The 21,713-nt window shown below is 41.0% G+C and overlaps 1 protein-coding gene across 1 annotated transcript; it reads right to left on the bottom strand.

Annotated features, from left to right (window-relative positions):
- Positions 1-10,990: 10,990 nt before the first annotated feature.
- LOC136306396 (uncharacterized) lies at positions 10,991-14,878 on the bottom strand. Its single transcript, XM_066232985.1, has 2 exons — positions 14,706-14,878; positions 10,991-14,323 (listed from the first exon to the last, which is right to left on the bottom strand). Exon 2 carries the CDS (start codon positions 14,280-14,282, stop codon positions 12,816-12,818), a length of 1,467 nt encoding a protein of 488 aa, XP_066089082.1. The 5' UTR covers positions 14,283-14,323; positions 14,706-14,878; the 3' UTR covers positions 10,991-12,815.
- Between the last annotated feature and the right edge of the window lie 6,835 nt (positions 14,879-21,713).

Below are 21,713 nucleotides of genomic sequence, written 5' to 3'. Positions count from 1 at the left end.
TAGCCTTGGGGTAGCTCAATCACCTCTTGGAAGAAATGACTGGCTTTTCAGTCGATACATAGTCAAAATTCTAGAATACACAAAACTCCACATGCTGACAAGGATGTGGAGCAACAAGACCTCTCATTCATTGTTGGCACTGTCACTTTGAAAGACAGTTTGGCAGTTTCTTATAAAAATAAACATACACTCACTATTTGATCCAGAAATTGAACTCCTTGGTATTTATTCAAAGGCGTTAAAAATTTACATCTACACAAACGTTGCACCCGGATGTTTACAGCAGCTTTATTTATAATAACCAAAACTTGGAGCAACCAAGGAGTCTTTTATAGGTAAATGAATAAGTAACTCTGGTATGTCCAGACAATAGAATATTAATCAGTGCTACAAAGAAATGAACAACTGAGTCATAAAAAGACATGGAGCTTGACCAGGCGGTGGCACAGTGGATAGAGCGTTGGACAGGAATGCGGAGGACCCACATTCGAGACCCCAAGGTCACTAGCTTGAGTGTGGGCTCATCTGGTTTGAGCAAAGCTCACCAGCTTGAACCCAAGGTCGCTGGCTTGAGCAAGGGGTTACTCAGTCTGCTGTAGTCTCATGGTCAAGACACATATGACCATGTGACCATTGTGAAGGCAATCAATGAACAACTAAAGTGCCACAACGAAAAATTGATGCTTCTCATCTCTCTCCCGTCCTGTCTGTTTGTCCCTATCTGTCCCTCTCTCTGACTCTATCTCTGTATCAGTAAAAAAAAAAAAAAAAAAAAAAGACATGGAGGAAATTTAAATGCATATTACTAAGTGAAAGAAGCCAGTCTGAAAAGGCTACATACGATAGAATTCCAATTATGTGTCATTCTGGAAAAGGCAAAAGTATGGCAACAGTAAAAGCACTTGTTGCCAAAGGTTGGAGGGGAGGGGGGAGGGGAGGTAGAGCACAGAGAACTTTTCAAGGTAGTGACTCTACTCTGCATGTTGTTATAATAGTGAATACAGGTCATTATAAATTTGTTCAAACAGATTGTACAACACCAAGAATGTACCATTAGGTCAGCTATGGACTCTGGTGACATGTAGCACTGGTGAAGAATGTTGATAATGAAGGAAGCTACACATGTGAACTTAAACTGCTCTAAAAAGTAGTCTGTTGAGGGGAGGGGGAGGGGCACAGAGAACTAGATAGAGGGTGACGGAGGACAATCTGACTTTGGGCGAGGGGTTTGCAACATAATTTGATGACAAAATAACCTAGACATGTTTTCTTTGAATATATGTACCCTGATTTATTAATGTCATCCCATTACCATTAATAAAAATTTATTAAAAAAAAAAAAGTAGTCTGTTGAAATTAAATAAAATCAAAGGTCAAACCCTTGTCCTTGTGAAGCTGTCAGGTGCTCAACTGAGCTGGGAGAGAAAGAGAGAGGTCAGAGTAGCCTTTTAAAACAATAAGTCCAAAATCAGAGCTAAGCCTTCATTTAATCATTTCCTGCAATGGTACAACCAAGAGTCTAAAACTGGAGAAGTGCAGACTCCCTCCACCAAATGGCACGCCAGTGAGGGTGAGCTGGACCAGTGCAGACGTGGAAGTCTGGCAGTTTTATGAACTCAGGGTGAAGGTGGGGAGTGGGAAGGAAAGAAGTGTAAAAATACTGGATACAGAGTCAGAATGGGGAGTTCAAGGTTTCTCGCTCTCTCACCTCCCCTTAATAAGGAGGTCTCAGCAGAGGCATCTAAAAAAGACCTCTGCCTGAGAGACCTCACCTACAGAAACCTAGGAAAGAAGGTCCTGGGGGTTGAAGTGTGAATAGGAGAAAGAGCATGACTGTTTTTTGTTTTATTTATTTTTTGTCTAGTTTTGTTTTGTTTTGGCCAGGGATTCTGAGTCTGGGCTGCACCTCCCTTCAGAGACTGTGGCACCCCAGCTGTGAACCAGGTCTGGTGTGAGGAGGGCAGCTTTCTCCCTAAGCCCTGCCAGGTAAAGCCTTTGTAATCACCCATGGTCAGGCCTGAAAATCGCACGTAAATTTTTAACCTAGCGTTTGACAACTCACTAACATTCTAGACAATAAATAGGATAAATACATAAAACACATGCTATATTAGATAGTGGTAAATACTAAACAAACAAACAAACAAAGCAGGAGGCATTTAGGGAGTAAATGAGAGTTGGGCAGGGGTTGTGATAGGTATTTTAGACAAAGAAAGGCGAAGGAGGCCGCCCTGAACAGGTGGTGTTGCTGAAATACTAGGAGCCTCGCCTTGCAGATGTCTGGGAGAAGAGCAGGTCACAAGGAGGGAGCAGGCATTACAAACTGCCTGCAGTGGCAGCGTATGTGCTGGAGGAATCCTTTTTCCCAGGCTGCAGGAGTAAAGGGAGAGGAGCCCGGGCTGGGGGCCCTAGGAGGGCAAGCTATGCCCCATTCTGTAGGGTCTTGTAGTCTCGGTAAAGACTTGGGCATTTTCTCTGAGTAAGACAAGAAGTCATGGAGATTTTCAACATGGCTGAAACATGATATGACCTTAGCTATCCTCCTGAAAACAGACTTAAAAGAAGAAGGGAGAAGTTAAGGCTACTCAAATTATCTAGGAAACAGATGATGTTGGTTTGGACCAGGGTAATGGGATTGGAGGTAGGTGAAATGTTGGATTTCTTCTATTTGAAACACATGTTTTCTTTTCATATTTTGACATATCTGAAATCAGAATGCATCTTATATTGGGGTACCATCTTATGATTGCTAGTAGCTGGTGGCAGTCATGATGTAGTTGTTTAGTTTGCTAAAAACCTTCTGGTAATAAAATCTGGTAATTGCCAGCATCAGTCTATCTCTTCAGATATGCTGTGACAAATTCTTATTTTAGGTAATTAAATTTCAATGTTTTACATCTTTGCTCAGAGACACATCATACCTTCCTATAAATTTCTCTAGGCATCTAGTCTCTTGCCTCTAATAAGCATTGCAAGCTGGTGTCCAAGTTATGTTCCTGAACATCAAAATTGATCACGGCCCTGGCCGGTTGGCTCAGCAGTAGAGCATCCGCCCAGCGTGTGGAAGTCCTGGGTTCAACTCCTGGCCAGAGTACACAGGAGAAGTGCCCATCTGCTTCTCCACCCTTCCCCCTCTCCTTTCTCTCTCTCTCTCTCTCCTGCATCCAAGGCTCCATTGGAGCAAAGTTGGCCCAGGCACTGAGGATGGCTCCACATGGCTTCCACCTCAGGTGCTAGAATGGCTCTGGTTACAACGGAGTAAAGGCCCAGATGGGTAGAGCATCACCCCTTAGTGGGCTTGCCAGGTGGATCCTGGTCAGGTGCGTGCGGGAGTCTGTCTCTCTTCATCTCTTCATTCCCATTTCTCGCTTCAGAAAAATACAAAAAAAAAAAAAAAAAAAAAAAAAAGAAGAAGAAGTTGATCATGTTGCTCAGTGTGTATAAATTTCTGATACTGCAGGGTGGCTACTGAATCCATTCCAAACTCTTCAGCTTCACACAAGTCCCCCACAATCTGCCTCTGACCTTTTTCTCCAGACTTATTTCCCACCACTTCCTAACTTGTACTTTCCACTTAAGCTGCACCGAACTCTCAACTTCCTGTGCATCAGGACCTTGTCCCAGTTGTATACCTTTGAACTCGTTTCGCCTGCATTTCTCCTAACTACTGCTCTCTGCCCAAGCTCCAGATGTCATTCCTTCACATAACTTTTTGACCCTCCATGCTGACTTAAACATTTATCTTCTCACATACCAGCTGTATTCACATGCTGATCGTCTGTTTGCCCGTCTATCTCCGCCAGAAAGCTGTGATTTGGAGACCTCATTCATATTTGCCACACAAAATCTCTGGATATAGTAATATATTTGGCACTGAATGGGTGTGCAACATTTGTAAGAGTCTGTTTTTTTATTATACTGGACTTAACAAAGCACAGGTCCCTCTTTGCCAAATTTGGATAATAATGCAACTTACCTTATAAAGGTGTTTTTGGAGTTTTGAGGATTCTGTAAGGTAATGCATATACCAGGTACAAAGTACAATATTTGGTAAGTAAGTAAATAAGTAAGTTTGGTAAGTAAGTAAGTAATTAAGTGCTCAATAAATGTTTGCTTTTTAAAAGATTTGTATTATATTTAAAAAATATTACTGTTTTGTGACAGAAATAGAGAGACAGAGAGAGAGAGACAGGAAGGGAGAGAGATGAGAAGCATCAATTCTTTGTCGCAGTGCCTTAGTTGTTCATTGATTGCTTTCTCATATGTGCCTTGACCAGGGGGTAGGGGAGTGCTACAGCAAAGCTAGTGACCCCTTGCTCACACCAGCCACCTTGAGCTCAAACCAGCAACCTTGGGCTTCAAGCAGCGACCTTTGGGCTCAAGCCAGCGACCACTGGGTCATGTCTATGATCCCACACTCAAGCTAGTGACCTCACGCTCAAGCCAGGTGACTCCGCACTCAAGCCAGCAACCTCAGAGTTTTGAACCTGGGTCCTCTTCATCCTAGTCCAATGCTGTATTCACTGTGCCATCGCCTGGTCAGGCTGAACAATATTACTCTTTTGTTTTTCTTCTTTGGTTAGGGTTAGGCTTAATGTTAGGTTTAGGGTTAGTGGTTAGGGTTCAGGTAAGTGTTAGGGTTAGGGTTAGGGGTTAGAGTTAGGTTTCAGTTTAGGGATATTGTTAGGGTTATTTTTAGGGTTAAAATAGGTTTAGTGTTAGGCATAATGTTAGGTTTAGGGTTAATGATTAGGGTTAGGTTAGGTTTAGTGTTTAGGGTTAGGGTTAGGGTTAAGGTTAGGGTTAGCATTAGGGTTAGTGTTATTGTTAGGGTTAGGTTTATTGTTAGGGTGGGGTTTATATCTAGGGTTAAGTTTAGGGTTAGGATTATTGTTAGGGTTAGTGTTAGGATTTGGGTTTGGGTTAGTGTTAGTGTTAGGGTTCAGGGATAGTGTCCGGGTTATTTTTAGTGTTAGGGTTAGATTTAAGGTTATTGTTAGGGTTAGGGTTAAGGTTTTGTTAAGGTTAGGGTTATTGTTAAGGTTAGGGTTAGGGTTATTTGAACAATATTACTCTTAATGGTTTAAAATATTATAACATATTTTAAACTCCATCTTAAATTTGTAACATCTATTTTGCACCGTAGAACGGGATCTGTCTTACCACAGAAACCTCTTGTATGTTCAACAATAAAAGAATATAAGCAGCTGACCAGGTGGTGGCGCAGTGGACAGAGCGTCAGACTGGGATGCAGAGGACCCAAGTTTGAGACCCCGAGGTCGCCAGCTTGAATGCAGGCTCATCTAGTTTGAGCAAAGCTCACCAGCTTGGACCCAAGGTCACTGGCTTGAGCAAGGGTTACTTTGTCTGCTGAAGGCCCACGGTCAAGGCACATATGAGAAAGCAATCAATGAACAACTATGGCGTCGCAACAAAAAACTGATGAGTGATGCTTCTCATCTCTCTCTGTTCCTGTCTGTCTGTCCCTATCTATCCCTCTCTCTGACTCTCTCTCTCTGTTAAAAAAATAAAAGAATATAAACAGCGAAAAGAGGTAGGTAATTCCATTTTATATCTTTCTCAATGACAAGGTGCTGGCATCTTTGATTATTTGAGAGTCTAAATATAGAGCCCTGATGACCCAAAATCTCTCCTCAAATTTTATTTTTTCTCATAGCTTCTGAGAAAACACTCCCAGGAGTATCAACTCACAGTGTCAATTTAGGTGGTTTATGCAATTTATAGTAGTGTGTTGCATGTTATCACATTAACTTTGTCTTATAAGAGTTTATTCACATCCAGCCCACTTGATCATGATAAATGCATCATCCCATTACTCAGTCTCTTTGTAATATGGAAATAAACCATTTAATGCATTGATTAAGGTACTAAAACAGGCATTGTTGGGTTGCTATTAATACTAAGATGTGTGACTCTGAACTATACTTTAAAGGGTACTCTCTTCTATGACTTGGGAATATTCTTGATTACTGAACTAATGCTGATGAATTTTGAAACATAATTATTAAGTTCCCCTAATGGTTTTAAATAAAATTCTTCAATAAATTCATCTTGACTATACACTCTTGTTCTTGATACTTAGAATGGTTTTCCCTCCATTCTTTTTATTATTTGGAATATTGAGAAACTTTATAATTTTTTGGAGAAATGAGAATCTACACATGCATAATTTTCAAATTAGCATGATCAACATGAGATATGAAGTATACATGGGGAATATGTTTCCAATTTCCCCTTTTCTCTTTCTCCTTCTTACTGATGACCTTGAAGCATGCTTTATGAAAAATAGAAGCAAACAGGCACCCTTTCATCTTCCTTCAGTTTTATCTCTGCAGCCTCTTGAAACAGGACCTCTGTTTTGCAATCTGCTACTATAGGAGAAAATGTCCCCACTCCTAACTTGGTTAACCCCTCCCTTGTGCTCTGGATCTCATCTTCTTGCCCCTTCTCAAGGATGTTAATCCTACAAATACTTCTGCATTGTCAACTTCCCCAGTAGTTTAGGTCCTTTGGTGATGCCATAGCACTCAGGAGTTTCCTTTGTAGTAATTAGCACACTTTATAGTCAATTAATCAAATGTAATCCTGTTTAATATCAGTCTTGCCCCTCTAGTTTCTAAGATCCCTGAGGCCAGAGATTTCATGTGTTGCTCAGTATTTCCTCAGGGCTCAACACAGTACCTTGCACATAGTAGGGGCATGATAATTATCTTTGTATATCTGGGTTGTTTTTCTTTTCTTTCTTTTTTTTTTTTCAGTACAACTCATTTCTTTTTTATTAAAGTCCAAGTTACTATTACATGGTTTGGTACTCAATAAAGGAAAACTTATTCAAATAAGTAAATATATTATCATCAGTATTTCCAGGTGGTGGTTACAATCAAGCAGCATTATCAGTAAATCCTTGGGAAGCCCAACCAGGGAGTTTATACTCTGCCAAGGCCCAGTTCCTCTGGAGTAGAGATCCCCAGTTCCCTTAAAGTTGGTCTAAGTTCCTGGATGACATAGGGTAGATTTCCTTACAAGGTCCTGCTTTGTCCTTAAAAGTCTCTAGGATGCTAACAGCACTAGCAAAATCATTGATGCTGCTTGAGGCCATGCAACACCATGGCCATAAGCGATCATAGCCAACAAGCGTGTTCATCCCTTTACACAATTCCCAGGCATCGGTATCTGGCTTGTTGAAGTACGTCACACAGCAAGCATCGAATTCCTTATCTGTTTCATGTTACCCATGGAAGTGGCAGTGAGCTGACTGGATAGCAGCAGGGGGACCAGGGCAGGGAGGGGTGCAGGCGACCTGCTAACGCTCAGTGGTTCAGGGCAAGGCCCAGCATTATGGTGATGGCGGTGAGCAAGCTGAGCCTCCATCTAGGTTATTTTCTGGTTTTCATCGCTATATGCATTCTACAATGAACATTCATGGAGTTAAATCTTTGACAAGTTTTTAATCATGAACTTAGAAATATTCCTAGAAGTAGAATCACTGGTTTTATTCTGAGATGCACATTTTGAAGGCTTTTGTTATAGGCAGTCTTCAAAATGCCACCACTATCTTCTCCCCTCCCTGTATAAACTAGCTGCTTGTCCGTCAAAAAGCCATGTCTCTCAGTTTGCATCCGAGTCACGGCACCAAAAAAAAAAAAAAAAGAAAAAGAAATAAAATAAAAAAGCCATGTCTTTCTCCCCTATTCTTGAATGACTGGCTTGGACCTTTAGAATGTGATGAAAACAATATTGTGAGATAAAACACAGGATGACCAATAAAATCAAAATGTCAAATAAACAGAAACAAATTTGGACATACTTATACTGAAAAGTTGTTTGTTATTTATCTGAGCTTCAAGTTTAAGGTGGCATCATGTGTTTTTATTTGCTTAGTCTGGTAACACTAGGTGACACTACATCAGTTCCAGGCCCAGCCTTTAAGATGCCTGTCAGTTTCTACTTTGGCCCTCTGGAAGCTACCTACCATGCTGTAAGGAACTTTGGACCAGACCACTGAGTGAAGAGAGGTCACCTACAGAAGCCCAGGAAGGTGAGAAGTCATTTTGGATGTACAGCCCTAGCTGGGCTCCCTGTCTTGGGAGTGGAGGGTCCAACAACATATGTCCAGGCAGATTTCAGAATTGCTATACACCTGTTCTCCCTATTGTTAAATAGGAGTGCCTATTGTGGCTTTCTTGTCCCTTTCTCACTACTGTATGACCGGTAGTTGGGGGAAGTCGAGGAGGGGCAGAAATCAGTTTATAGCTCTCCCGGTCCAGAGTTGCTGCATCCACATCTGAACATGATACAGATCATGAATATTAAACTTTGATCCTGTTTTCATGGATGAGGTTTGAGATGTCTTGAGAAGAGTTTTTATTTTTATTTTGCATGTGGAAAGAATATAAGTTATTTATGACCAGAGGGAAGACTATGGTAGATTAAATATGGCCACAATTCAATGCCAGTACTCTGTTCAAGAGGTGAAGTCTGTTTCCCTCCCATAGGGACTCTGGGCAGGCCTTGTGAATTGCTTGGGTAAACAGAATGAAGTAGATGTGAAACTGTGTAATTTTCAGGAATAATGTCCTGGAAAATCAATGCTTTGAAAAAATATTTTAAAGCCTTGATTTATAGTATTTGTCAATTTCTATGGTGTAAATACTTCAAGCATGGCTGATTGCAAGCTACCAATGCATATCACTGACCATAGAGTTGGGAAGAGAGATGCATAATTGGTTCTCATTAGTCTGTACAGTGAGCTCCCTCATACCACTGCTTCTTGATCTGGTCTTTAAGTGGTCTATCAGCTTCAATTTTTGCTTTCTTGGAATCCAGCTGACATGAAAAATCCATGGGCTAGGCTTCTGAGTGATGAAAGGCCAAATGGAAAGGAAGGTCACCTAGAGAAGAAAGGAAGCCTTGGGCATTTCATCCATTGCTGAGCTCCCAGCTGAGTGCAATTAATTACATGCAGCCAATTAATTACATGCAGCATAAGACTGCCTAGCCAACTCACAGAAATGTGAGGGGTAATACATTGTGGATTTAAGCCATGACATTTCAGAATAGTTTATCAGTCAGCAATAGGTAACAACACATATATTGCCAAGTTGTCATTTTAAAAAGTCATTTCGGCCTGACCAGGTGGTGGCGCAGTGGATGGAGCGGCGAACTGGGATGCGGAAGGACCCAGGTTCGAGACCCCGAGGTCGCCAGCTTGAGCGCGGGCTCATCTGGCTTGAGCAAAGAGCTCACCAGCTTGGACCCAAGGTTGCTGGCTCCAGCAGGGGGTTACTTGGTCTGCTGGAGGCCCACGGTCAAGGCACATGTGAGAAAGCAATCAATGAACAACTAAGAAGTCGCAACGCGCAACGAGAAACTGATGATTGATGCTTCTCATCACTCTCCATTCCTGTCTGTCTGTCCCTGTCTATCTCTGCCTCCGTAAGAAAAAAAAAAAAAAAGTCATTTCGTGTTCTACTCCCATTAAAAATGTGTGAGAGTATTTTGTTCTTTGCACATTAGCTCACAGTATGCATTATCATCACCAGGTTGATAGGTTTTAAAAAAAGAGTATATTGCAGTTTAATTTGCATTCTTTGAAAACGAGTTTGAACATTGTTTTCATAAACTAATTGGCTATGAGTTGACTAGCCCTCTTCCCATTTTTCTATTAATTTATAAGAGCTTTTTATATTTTAATAATAGTAGCAGCAAATGGGGACTATTTTGCAATATATGTGATTACATAGTTTGCCTGTGTGCTCTTTGCAACAAAAAGTTTAAACCACTTGTATAAAAAGTGCTGCCGGACTAGAAAATTTTCTAAATATTTCTTATAACAATCAAATCCATTTTGGGGCTTATTTATTTTTATTCCTTAAATTATTCTAATATTTTCCCTGGGTTTTCTTACTAGTAATTGCCTTCAAATAAAATCTTTAGCTGAAACCCAGTACAAAATACACTCCCTCCAATCCCATCACCACTCCAATGTGAAGAACACTGGCTTACACTGCTGCAGTAGATTAATTCTTCAGCCATTTCATGTTTGGAAAATCTTTGGATAAACAGTGCAGCTGTATTTGATACCAAATTAAAATTTTTCAAATTTGAAGCAGCATGATATAAAAATGTTATTAGTTTGTACAAATTTCAAATAATGTGAATGTTGCACTTGCCGGGTAAAACAAACACTGGAGACGTTTGGAGAGTTTTAGACAAAGTTTTATGGCCAAGAGAAAAAGAAAAAACAACAACAACAACAACAAAAAAAAAAACCTGCGCAGGGGTGAGCTCAGGTGGCAGTCACCAGAGTCACACCGAGCGCCTACAGTCTAGGGGGTTTTATAAAGTAGCAAGCAAGCGGTTCATACAGAAGCTGATGTGGCTGTTAGTCATTGGCTAGGGAGGTCGTGTGCAGTTACGGGGGGGGGGCGGTATTACTCAGTGGAGAATTTCAAACATAAACTTTTGATAAGGGTCTCTGACTCAATGCAGGATGTTGCTGAACTCTTTGTTCTCAGCGTCACAGGGACCTTGTACACTCTTGGCAGCCCCAGCATGTCAGTACTCCCTGAATCTAACATTCCCCCATCTCTTTTGGGCATAAATCAAATCCTTGATTCTTCATCAGTGGGGAGAATGGTATAAGGCTGGGGCTCATGAGAATTTTCTACTTTAGCTGTAGCTATAAGATAATTGGGTCAGAGGTCCTCCCTAGTATGTGCTGGCACGCTGATAGTGTGCCCTTAGTACTACAAGCTTTACAGACTAATTTCTTTCTGCCTTGCATTTTTCTTCTCTGTACTAACTTCTTACAACTTGCACAAACCTTCTGCAACTTACATAAACCTTCTGCAACTTACACAAACCTTCTGCAACTTACATAAACCTTCAACTTTTATGCACTTTCTTATCCAGAAATAACTGTCCTTCATAACAACTTGCTTTTTCCTTTCCTTTTCAAAAGTACCTCTACACCTTATACCTTCTATTATCAAAACCATACAATTCCTTTCTAATTTATCAGAATTCTTAATTCCTAAAAACCTTAACCTTCAGCAAGGACTAAGTTAGTACTAAGTAATCCTCTTTTAAAGATTGCTTTTTGGAGGTGTCCTTTTCCTAAGTAGCCTATTGGGCATATGACCAATATTCATAGGTTATTCTATAGTGGTAGCTATGAGCACATATATAACTTTCATTTACCTTGTAGCTTCTCTCTCAGCCAAGGGACTTACACTCCCTTTCTGTATGACTCATAGCAGTACATGCATCAAACCTTAAGATGACTTACTTGGCTTTCCTTTACCTTAGTTTCCCTCCCTCCCCAAAGTCTCCATGTGTGGACCAGTTAACTTCTGGTTTGTGGCTGAAGCAGGGCATGCAGTCCTTCTCAGGGTCAGCTTACAAGGGTTGGTGGGGTCAGTCTTCGCTGTCCACAAAGGTGTTTCTGCTGGGACTGCAAGCTTCAGCCGGTTGTGGTGGACCCAGGCAGGTATGCCTTCTGCCTTGGCAGTAGTGGGAGTAGTCAGGATCATGGTGTCTGGACCCATCTAGGTGGGAGTCAGTCCTTGGGTGGTGTACTGCTAGAAGTGCCTCTTGGACAGTCTTTGAACAGTTTTCTGAGTAATCTATAAAACCTGTAAGTACTTAGGGAAAGGGTGTTACATTTCTACACTTTGCAGTTAGAGTTTAAGTCCTAGTGACTACTGCTTCTAGCTGGAATTAGCAGCAGGTCCCAGCCTATAATAGGCATGGGGCATTGAGATAAGAGAAATAAAGGAGATACTAAACATAAAGCAATAAAACCAGACTGTCAATACCCACAGTAGAGATCTTTGAGGGATAAATAAAACTTAAATATTCAAGCAAGGCATAGTAGATGGCCCTTGTGTTTACAAGAAATGAGATTAGCTTATCTGCTACTTGGAAGAAATACCTTAGGCTCCTGAACTATGTCCTTAGGCCTTCAGTGGCAATTCCCAGCATGCTGGGCAAGGTCAGGTCACAGGTAGCTGGAGCAGGGCTAGAAGAGACTGAACCCTCCCTCCATGGAGCAAGGGGGCAGCTTACCTTCTCATGTCCCTCTTTCCACAGCACAGGTGTGTCAACCGGTGGGGCCCAGAAGCCTGGCAGGCTTCAGTCCAATGACCTTTCTTTCCACTCTGGAGCAGGGCCTTGATGAAAGCTATGAAGCCCCTTAGGGCGCTGGAACCAAAAGTTGGTATTTCCTGACTTCTTTTGGGCCTTATTTGCCTTTTCTGTTACTTCCTTGGTCATTACAGACCTTAAAAGCCATGCTCAGAAGATCTCACTGAGGGGCTTGACTAAGAGAGCAAAATTGGGAATCTCTAGAGTTCTCCTTTCTACCTATTATGTTAAGAATTCTTCTATTAAGCCAATCAATAGTAATATTTATTACTCTGGGTTTTGTGACCTAACTTTGAACAATTAACAATTACTGAATTATTATATATCCCCTAATATTTAAACTAAAATTTTAACATCACAGGCTATGAAATAGCAAATGAAAAGGAGAATTGACAAAAGACTGTTGAAATAACATATACATTTCTAACATAGAAAATGTTTTTTACAACAACAGATCCTTAGTACAAAAAGGAAGTCTTTGTATTTGACAGACTATACAATTCTATTATGGCTAAAGCAGTGGGTTTAGAAGGGGCCGTATTCCCTAAATCTTCTCCTCGGGTCGGGCTCCAGATAGGAGGCAGGGATTCCCCAGAGCCAAAGCAGAGGAGGGCAGAGGCTGTAGCAAAGTGATGATAACCTCTAGCTTACTGTACTGTTATCTTTTGCCTGACTAAGCAGTGGCACAGCCCTTGAGCCGGTGCCCAAGGGGGAGGGGCAAGTGCCTGAAACTGTGAGGGGAGCCTGCCACTTCTCCTGCAGCCAGCTGCAGCCTGGCTGCCTTTTCTTTCTCTACCTCTGCTGCTATACTGGGCTGCATACTGACTGTGCCACCTGCCTGCAGGTGGGTGCTGGTGATAGTACGCTAGACTCTCTATGTTTTCTAATAGTTCACTCCTATTCTTTCCCTCAAATCCTTCTATTTTCTGGAGCTTCTTTCTAATGTCTGGGGTTGCCTGAGTGACGAAGGCTATGTTTATTAGCCTCCGATTTTCCTCTGCCTCAGGATCAATAGGGGTATAAACCCGGTAGGCCTCCATTAGCTGCTCTAAATATGCAGCAGGAGACTCATCCCTACCCTGAATTACCTCACCTACCTTACTAAAGTTGGTTGGTTTCTTAGCAGCTGCCTTTATTTCCCTTAATAGAACCCGGCAATATTGGGTAAGCGATTTCCTATCCCTGATATTGTTTGGATCCCAACTGGGGGGGCTCCTGGGGAGCATCCTCTCTAGTTCCCTTTCAGTGCCCCCATCTTCCTTAAATACTTTTTCAGCTTCTTGGCCGATGCGGGTTCTTTCTTCCGTTGTGAACAGAGTGTGCAAAAGCTGCTGACAATCATCCCAAGTTGGTTGATGGGTCCTGAAAACAGTCTCAAGCAAAGAAATTAACCCCTGGGGTTTCTCTGAAAACGACGGGGTCTGCTGTTTCCAATTATAAAGGTCACTAGTAGAGAAAGGAATATAAATCATTCGGGACGGTGCGTGTGGTCCTTCATCTAGTGGGGGCAGCACCTCCCTAAGAGGTAACATTGGGGCACTTCCAGCAAAGGGAGGTTGAGCATAAGGGGTTCCCCCCCGAGTGTGGGGAGGACTCTGGACATTCTCGGGCACAGTTGAATCCGGCTCCCTGGGCTTCTGATAAGGAGGAGGATAATTTACAGGGTCTACTATATCCTCAGTAACGTCAGGAAGGACCAGATACGATTTGGGAGGCTCTTTTTCAGGTGCAGGTGGAGCGGAGGGAGGGCGAGGTTTAATGTCTGCTGCGCTCACACAAATAGCTCTCTTAACCTTTTGATTAGCTTTTATGCACCTCTTAATGTACCCAGGTTTGTCTGTAGCTATATCTATCCAAATATCTATATACACATATTGATCTGGATGAGGCACCTGATATATAATGGCTCTTACTGCAAAAACTATGGGCAGATCAAAGGTTCCTTCAGATGGCCATCCAACCTTAAGAGATGGCCACTCTACTTGGCTTAAGGTCTGGAGAGTTTCTCGATCGGGTGGAGGTCCCCCATAACCCTGAGCTCTCTTCTGAAAATCAGAGAAGTTACTTAAAATGCAATCAAAAGGGGATTTAAGTGTAGATTCTTGCTGTCCCATCTTGCGGTATTTGTTCTTCTTAGCCAGGTATGCTTCTAGTCCTACAAAGACAACACACAGGATTCCCCACCCTATAAGCAGGGTGATCCAGATAGATGAACGTTGATCACACTGTACTGGCAAACAAATTAACACCAAACACAACAGTGCAGCAAATCCCAGGAGGGCACTACACAAAATTTCCCACACAGTTATTCAGGCTAAACAAACAACCAGACAGCAGCGCGGCGCGGCGTGAGTGAGCTCACTACTTCAAAACGATCAATCGATTTCAGACAGAAACAGAAACCTCGGCCGGCAGCGTCCTGCCCTTTGGCCCAAGTGTCTGGGCGGGTCTCTGACAGCGTCCTGTCTGCCACCACAGACTGCAAATGCTCCGGAGCCAGATTACAGAAACAAGGAATTCCACAACAAAATACTCACCAGCTCGAGCTGTTCCGCCTGTCCCCAGCCAAAATTCCCGTAATGGGAATCCCGGGGCGAGCCCCCATAAATGTTGCACTCGCGGGTAAAACAAACACTGGAGACGTTTGGAGAGTTTTAGACAAAGTTTTATGGCCAAGAGAAAAAGAAAAAAAAAAAAAAAACCTGCGCAGGGGTGAGCTCAGGTGGCAGTCACCAGAATCACACCGAGTGCCTACAGTCTAGGGGTTTTTATGGCGTAGCAAGCAAGTGGTTCATACAGAAGCTGATGTGGCTGTTAGTCATTGGCTAGGGAGGTCGTGCACAGTTACGGGGGGAGGGGGCGGTATTACTCAGTGGAGAATTTCAAACATAAACTTCTGATAAGGGTCTCTTACTCAATGCAGGATGTTGCTGAACTCTTTGTTCTCAGCGTCACAGGGACCTTGTACACTCTTGGCAGCCCCAGCATGTCAGTACTCCCTGAATCTAACAGTGAATCCTTCCAAAACTAAAAAGTCATTAAATTGGATTAGATTCTGGAACCAAAAAAAAAAAAAAAAAGAAGCATTAATGGAAAAAATCTAGTAAAGTTTGAATAAAGTCTTTAGTTCAGTTAATAGTACCCTGCTGGTTTCTTAGTATTGATTCCTGTACCATATTATATGTGAACAATGGGGAAACTGGGTGAAGGGTATGTGGAAACTCTGTGTTATCTTTGTAAAACATTTCTGTAAATCTAAACTTCTTTCAAATAACATTTATTTTTTTAAAGCACTAAAATGTTTTCCTATACAAAATGCTCTGTAACATTACAGGCTTATGTGTTCTAAGAATGCTGTTCCATTTATATTATATTGATTCATCTGGGGAAATGATCTGTCTAGAATTCTGAAAGTTTTAAATTAAGTAAGGTTTTTGGGATCTTATCCCATGAATACAATTCATTGCCATGTAAATTACATAGTTACATCCCATTTTAAAAACTGAAACAGGAAAAACTGATGATTTAACTCTAAGTCATAAACTAAAAAAAAAAAAATCTCTCTTCCCAATAAAAAACTAAACTAAACTAAAACTCTTCCAGCCCTGACATCAGCACTGTGGCAGTAAAACCCTATCACTCTCTGTGATCTTTGGCCAATATATGATTAAGGCCTGGTTTGAAGTGCGGAATCTGGAAGCAAGGTCTCCAGGCAGGGCCTTCTCTAACTCCAGGAGGCAGAAATGTAAACATATGAATCAGAGTCTTGAAGGCACAATCGTAAATTCTCACTAGAAGTCGAGCGTTGGTCCACGCAGTTCGTGGAACTTCCCACCCACTCCCCCTTTTATGTTCTCTCTCTTCACAATGTGTCTTTGGATGAGAGGTTTTAGTTTGTTACCATTTCACATTTTTCTGTAAGTTTTTTACAGATAAAACTTACCATTTTATAGGCTTCAGATTTGTAAAAGAAATTCCAATATTTAAAATTCTAGGTGTTTCAGGATTTATAGCGTCTATTTATAGCGTTTTCCTCTGTATTTACAGTATATGGAGGTGGGCAAAAGTGAGTGTACTGTGCCACTGTGACGTTCTTTTGAGTTTATCATAACCTGCATGTCTTTACCATACAAACAACTCTAAACCTACTTTTGCTCACCCCCTTTGAAATCCTATGGTACATCCCCTCATGTCTCAAATCCTGTGATAGCCTCTTTCTGATATTGAGTGGCCTTTGTATAAACAGTGCAGTTTTATTTTACACTAACTTAAATTAGCAAATTTGAAACAGTGAGCAATGAAAAATATTATTATTAAAGTCTCACTCACACACATTGAAACAATGTTAGTTCCCCACATGAAAAATTGTTTATTGTGCATTCAAGAGAAAGTTTGATACAAGGAATGAATGATAATGGCTTAGGTTTACGTGCACCAAGTATTATTTCTTACATTAAGTTTATCAATTCTTAAGGGAAAGCTCTGTCTGAATGTAGTATGCATGTTTTGAGTTATATGAGGTTTCAGGAGCTATTCTTAGCTTGGCTTTGCAGTGGCTAGGATGATCTAACTCCCCTACTGTGAATCTTTTCATTTATTTATTTATTTATTTATTTGAGAGACAGAGACAGTGAGAGAGAGACAGAGAGGGGGACAGAAAAGGACAGAGATGAGAAGCATTAATTTTTTGTTGCAGCACCTTAGTTGTTCACTGATTGCTTTCTCATATGTGCCTTGACGGGGGTGCGGAGTGGGGGTAGCCTCCATTTGAGCCAGTGACCCCTTGCTCAAGCCAGCGACATTTGGGCTCAAGCCAGTGACCCTGTACTCAAGCTGGTGAGCTGGCCCTCAAGCCAAATGAGCCCACCCTAAAGCCGGCAACCTCAGGGTTTCAAACCTGGGTCCTCAGTGTCCAAGGCTGATGCTCTATCTACTGTGCCACTGCCTGGTCAAGCTGAATCTGTTTTTATTATTGTTGCTGATGTGATTGCTAATGATAAAAGTGATTGATTGCTTAGTCCCGTGCCAAGTACTGTGTTGAGTACTCAACACTGTGTATTACTGAAAACAAACAATGTGTATTACTCCACTATCCATGAGACAGATATTATTTTAATATCATTTCTATTTTGTTAATAAAAAATGTCATACTTGGCAAAATTTAAGTAACTCATGTCCAAAGTAATAGCTTTAGATTTAGGGCTGAAATGAAGATTTCTTTCTCTGTCAGTTCCAAGATTTTTGCTAACCAATTCAGTAAGTATATTTACCGCATTTCCCTTGTGTGTAAGCCTCATTGAAAGATGGCTATGTCTTTGCTTCTGTATCATGGCCTTCCAACTTTAAGTTTGAATCTGCTGCTTGGCCCCTGAGTCACTCACTGGCCCGTAGGAGGGCAGCCCCACTCCACTGGGCTGGTGGTGGCACAGGCAGAGCACACCATTTTATCTCCAGAACTGTTCAGTACTGAAAAGGCCAGTTAACCTTTTTTGTGTGTTTTCTTGTTTTTCCTTGTCTCTTTTAATGTTTGAACTTTTCCACATGAATTGAAATTGTTTAGTCTTTTTGGTAAAAGGTGTTACCACTTCTTTAAACAATAATGTCTCTAATCGTTATTTTCTCTACTCCTAGAAGTAGTTGATATTGTTGGTTGTAAAATAAATACAAATAGCTTTTTCATCTGCAAACTTTTTTCTTTTAGGATTTTTTTAAGGGTAAATATACATACTCATCTTGAAGAGAGGCAATTTAGCTCCAATTTATCTGAGGCATTTCATGGCTTATAATGTGATTTCTTACCTAAATCTTTCAAGGTAGGGAGGAGACTCACCGTAGGACAGGGAAGAGACTAAATCATTTCAATATTTCCCAGTGTTTTCATATGATTAAACACCTGGAATGGAGGAAGGTGAGTTGAGCTAGAATTGAGATTTTTATACACCATTCAGTTTTCTATTTTCTATCCAGAAAGTTGTAACCATTTTCAAAAATTTCTATTAAGCAAAGAACTGAAGGCCAGCTTCATTACTATAATATTTTCAGAACCTTCATTATTAATTCATTTTCTCTCATTCAACTAAAAGTGAATGTCATGATGGCAGAAACTTTGTCATAGAAGACTGTCTAACACATAGTAGAAAATAAGTTTACTTTATATGAATGGTTATGGTTTAATAACAGATCTCCTTAAAGTAGCTTCTGATGACTTTAGGGAAGAGCTGGAAAGCAGCAAAGTATTAATAGAAGGAGCATTGGTGGAGGAGTCTGGGTTCTATTTCCAACTTTGCCTCCAACAGGTGAAGTGTGTAACCTTGGGCAAGTCCTTAAACCATTTAAGTCCTTACTGTTCTGATTAAACTCTTTGGATAGTGAGTTATGCTTTGCTTTACTTTCTGAAAATTCTGACTTAAGGTTCTTACAGATTTAGGTGATGAAATATTGAAATATAGTGCACATCATTACTTTTTTGGGGGGGGAATGATGTTTGTATTCATTTATGGTCAGCCAGATGTGGCCAAAAGAAAAGACAGAAGAGAAAAAGCTCAGGAAGAATAGAAACAAACAAAAAAACCTCTAAAGTTGATTATACTCACAAGTCCTAGAGACAGTAAGTACAGCATATCATGAAAGGCCACACGGAAAAACCACTAGATAGTCAAGAAACAGAAAGACAAGAGCAAGGGGAAGGCTTAGGCCATCGCCTATACTGGGGTTTCCTAGGGAAAGGCAAGTCAGGACAAGGTAAATAAACAGTTTAGGACTGGCTAGTCTGAACACTGTCAGTGTGCTCTAAGCTGTAATAGTGGTCTCCAGTGATCTAGCACCTGGCCCTGGGATGATTAAGGAGAGGAATATTGCCTCCTGGGTTTCACAGGCCGGATAGAGGAGACAGGGCTCTGAAAGGTTAGTTTGCCTACCAAACACATGGTCCCAGCTGGGCCCTTTACTATTGCTAAGAATGTGCTTGCCCAAGAAAGGGGTCTCTCCACAGCCCTTTTCTGTGAGAGACAGAAAAGTTTCTCACAATGTCAAAGACTCAGAATATCTAGAAAAGTAAAGATGTTTATAGTACTATTTGGCTTAGGTTCCGTGAACAGTGAGGTGCTCAGGTATACCTCTGGAGGTTGATTAATGAAGATAATTTCCATTCTACCCTTTCACCTGAAACTAAAATGTTTGTTTGCTTATTCCAAAAGGAGCTCTGTGCGCCCGGGTTCTTGGAGATTTTTATAAGTAGCAATTATACACAAAAATTATAAGACATAGGCCCTGGCCGGTTGGCTCAGCGGTAGAGCGTCGGCCTAGCGTGCAGGAGTCCCAGGTTCGATTCCCGGCCAGGGCACACAGGAGAAGCACCCATCTGCTTCTCCACCCCTCCCCCTCTCCTTCCTCTCTGTCTCTCTCTTCCCTTCCCGCAGCCGAGGCTCCATTGGAGCAAAGATGGCCTGGGCGCTGGGGATGGCTCTGTGGCCTCTGCCTCAGGCGCTAGAATGGCTCTGGATGCAACAGAGCGATGCCCCAGAGGGGCAGAACATCACCCCCTGGTGGGCATGCCAGGTGGATCCCTGTCGGGCGCATGCGGGAGTCTGTCTGTCTGACTGCCTCCTCGTTTCCAGCTTTGGAAAAATGAAAAAAACAAGAAAGAAAGAAAGAAAAAAATTATAAGACGTAAAAATGTAAGACAGCTTTTAAGCTGACCTATTCTGATTTTGTGGGAAGAGGCAACCAAATCCCTGCTACTGTTCAAATTTATTTTTCAAGTACTGTTTCAAATTAAAACCTGTATTTATTGTGCCTTTTAATAAGAGTTATGTTAAGGAATAAACAAAGTTTTGGATGGTAAAAACTATTCTCATGCAGTAATCTTGAATATCTGTACCATTTCCTATGTTTTAAAATCTGTTCAGAGATCAAAAAAGGACGGTCACCATGTGGATGTAGGTACACCAGTAGAGTCACAGTGACTGTTCTCATAACATCTCTGATATCAGGACCGGTTCATCAGGTTGCTGTCCCCAACACAGCATTTTGTGGGCTCAGAGTTTATTCCTGAGCCACACTGCTATTTTTTTCTGATGTCACCTCAGCCCTTCCAGCACTGTTCTTTCTATACTTTCTTCAAATCCCATGAAGAAGGAAAAAAGAACACTGGCTTCAGTTATCTATTTCCTAGCAATAAAAAAAATTAATAATAAAATAGCAGCTAAAATTATCAAGTGCTTGCCGTGTGCAAACCTCCTTACATACCTATCTCGTGTAATCCTCACAACTTATGATATAGATACTATTATAATTCACACATCCATAAAAACTAAAGCATTGATTCCACATCCTTTGGTGAAATTTTTACCTTCCATTTTTATTCCGTAAAATGATAATACAAAAAAGAGAAAAAGTAAGAAAAAAAAATCCCTAGGCCCAGATCTGTTCTCTCTTAGGGTCCTTGTCTGGTCACTAGGTTAGGTTTTAGCTCAGAAAACAGTGGCTCAGGAAGGATCTTGAGTGAATTTCAAGATCAGTCTTGTATGACAATTCATTGCCACAGAATGTCCAAGTGTTGGAGTAGCAGAAGACTCTGGTCTAATTCTTTCACTGACTAAAAGAAACAAAGTTTCATGAGGTGCGGGAACTTTTTCAAGACCAGACGTCCAGTTTGAAAGAAGCTAGGATTAGAACACTTCAAATCGTAAATGAGTCAGGACAACTTTGAATTTTTGGTGGTTAACATTATTTAAAATAAGAGAAAACAGAGAATAAAAAGACCAAGTAGCAGGAAATAGAGGACATTAGAAACACAAAATATAGATTTGCCATGTTCTGGTGGACAGAGACATGGTTTTTGCAGTGTTGTTAAATAAGGGTTAGAATGGGAATAATACCACATGTATTAGGCTAGAATTACTGCATGAACACCATGGGGATAGGTTACTTTTTTTTAAATTGTAATGAAAAATATTCAGTATTCATTTAGTGTCCTCTGCAATTCTCTTCAGAATCAACTTACTGCTGAATGCTTTCTAGTCGGTGTACCATTTCCCTTCTTTTCCCAGTTATCCAATTTTTTCCTACGTTTCTTTATCACAACCAGGACGTGGCGTCCTCATTTCACTCTGAGAGGAAGCCTATCCTGCAAGAGCATTACTGCCCCTTTCATATATATATATTCTCCTGTTCTGTGAGAGCATAGTCTCTTCTTTTAAATGTTATAAATAAATATAACAAAAATGTATCTATTCATTGATGAAAATTTAGAAAATACATAAATGAAAGCAAAACTTAAAAATCACTTTTAGTTTTATTACTTAGATATAAGTACTGGTAATAGTTTAGTGTATTTCCATTCAGTATTTGAGGAGATTTTTCATACTTACACACACACATACACACTTAAAAAAATAGTTGGGACCAAACTATATATGTTACATTATTACTCATTTTCACTTAACAATGTATCACTACTACTTTCCTAGGTTATATAGTAATATTCTTCTTCTTTTTTTATTTAGTGAGAGGAGGGGAGGCAGAGACAGCCTCCCACATGCACC

Source organism: Saccopteryx bilineata, chromosome 5 (genome assembly GCF_036850765.1).
Source record: "Saccopteryx bilineata isolate mSacBil1 chromosome 5, mSacBil1_pri_phased_curated, whole genome shotgun sequence".
Taxonomy (NCBI): Eukaryota; Metazoa; Chordata; class Mammalia; order Chiroptera; family Emballonuridae; genus Saccopteryx; species Saccopteryx bilineata.
This window is presented reverse-complemented; position numbering and strand designations above follow the sequence as displayed.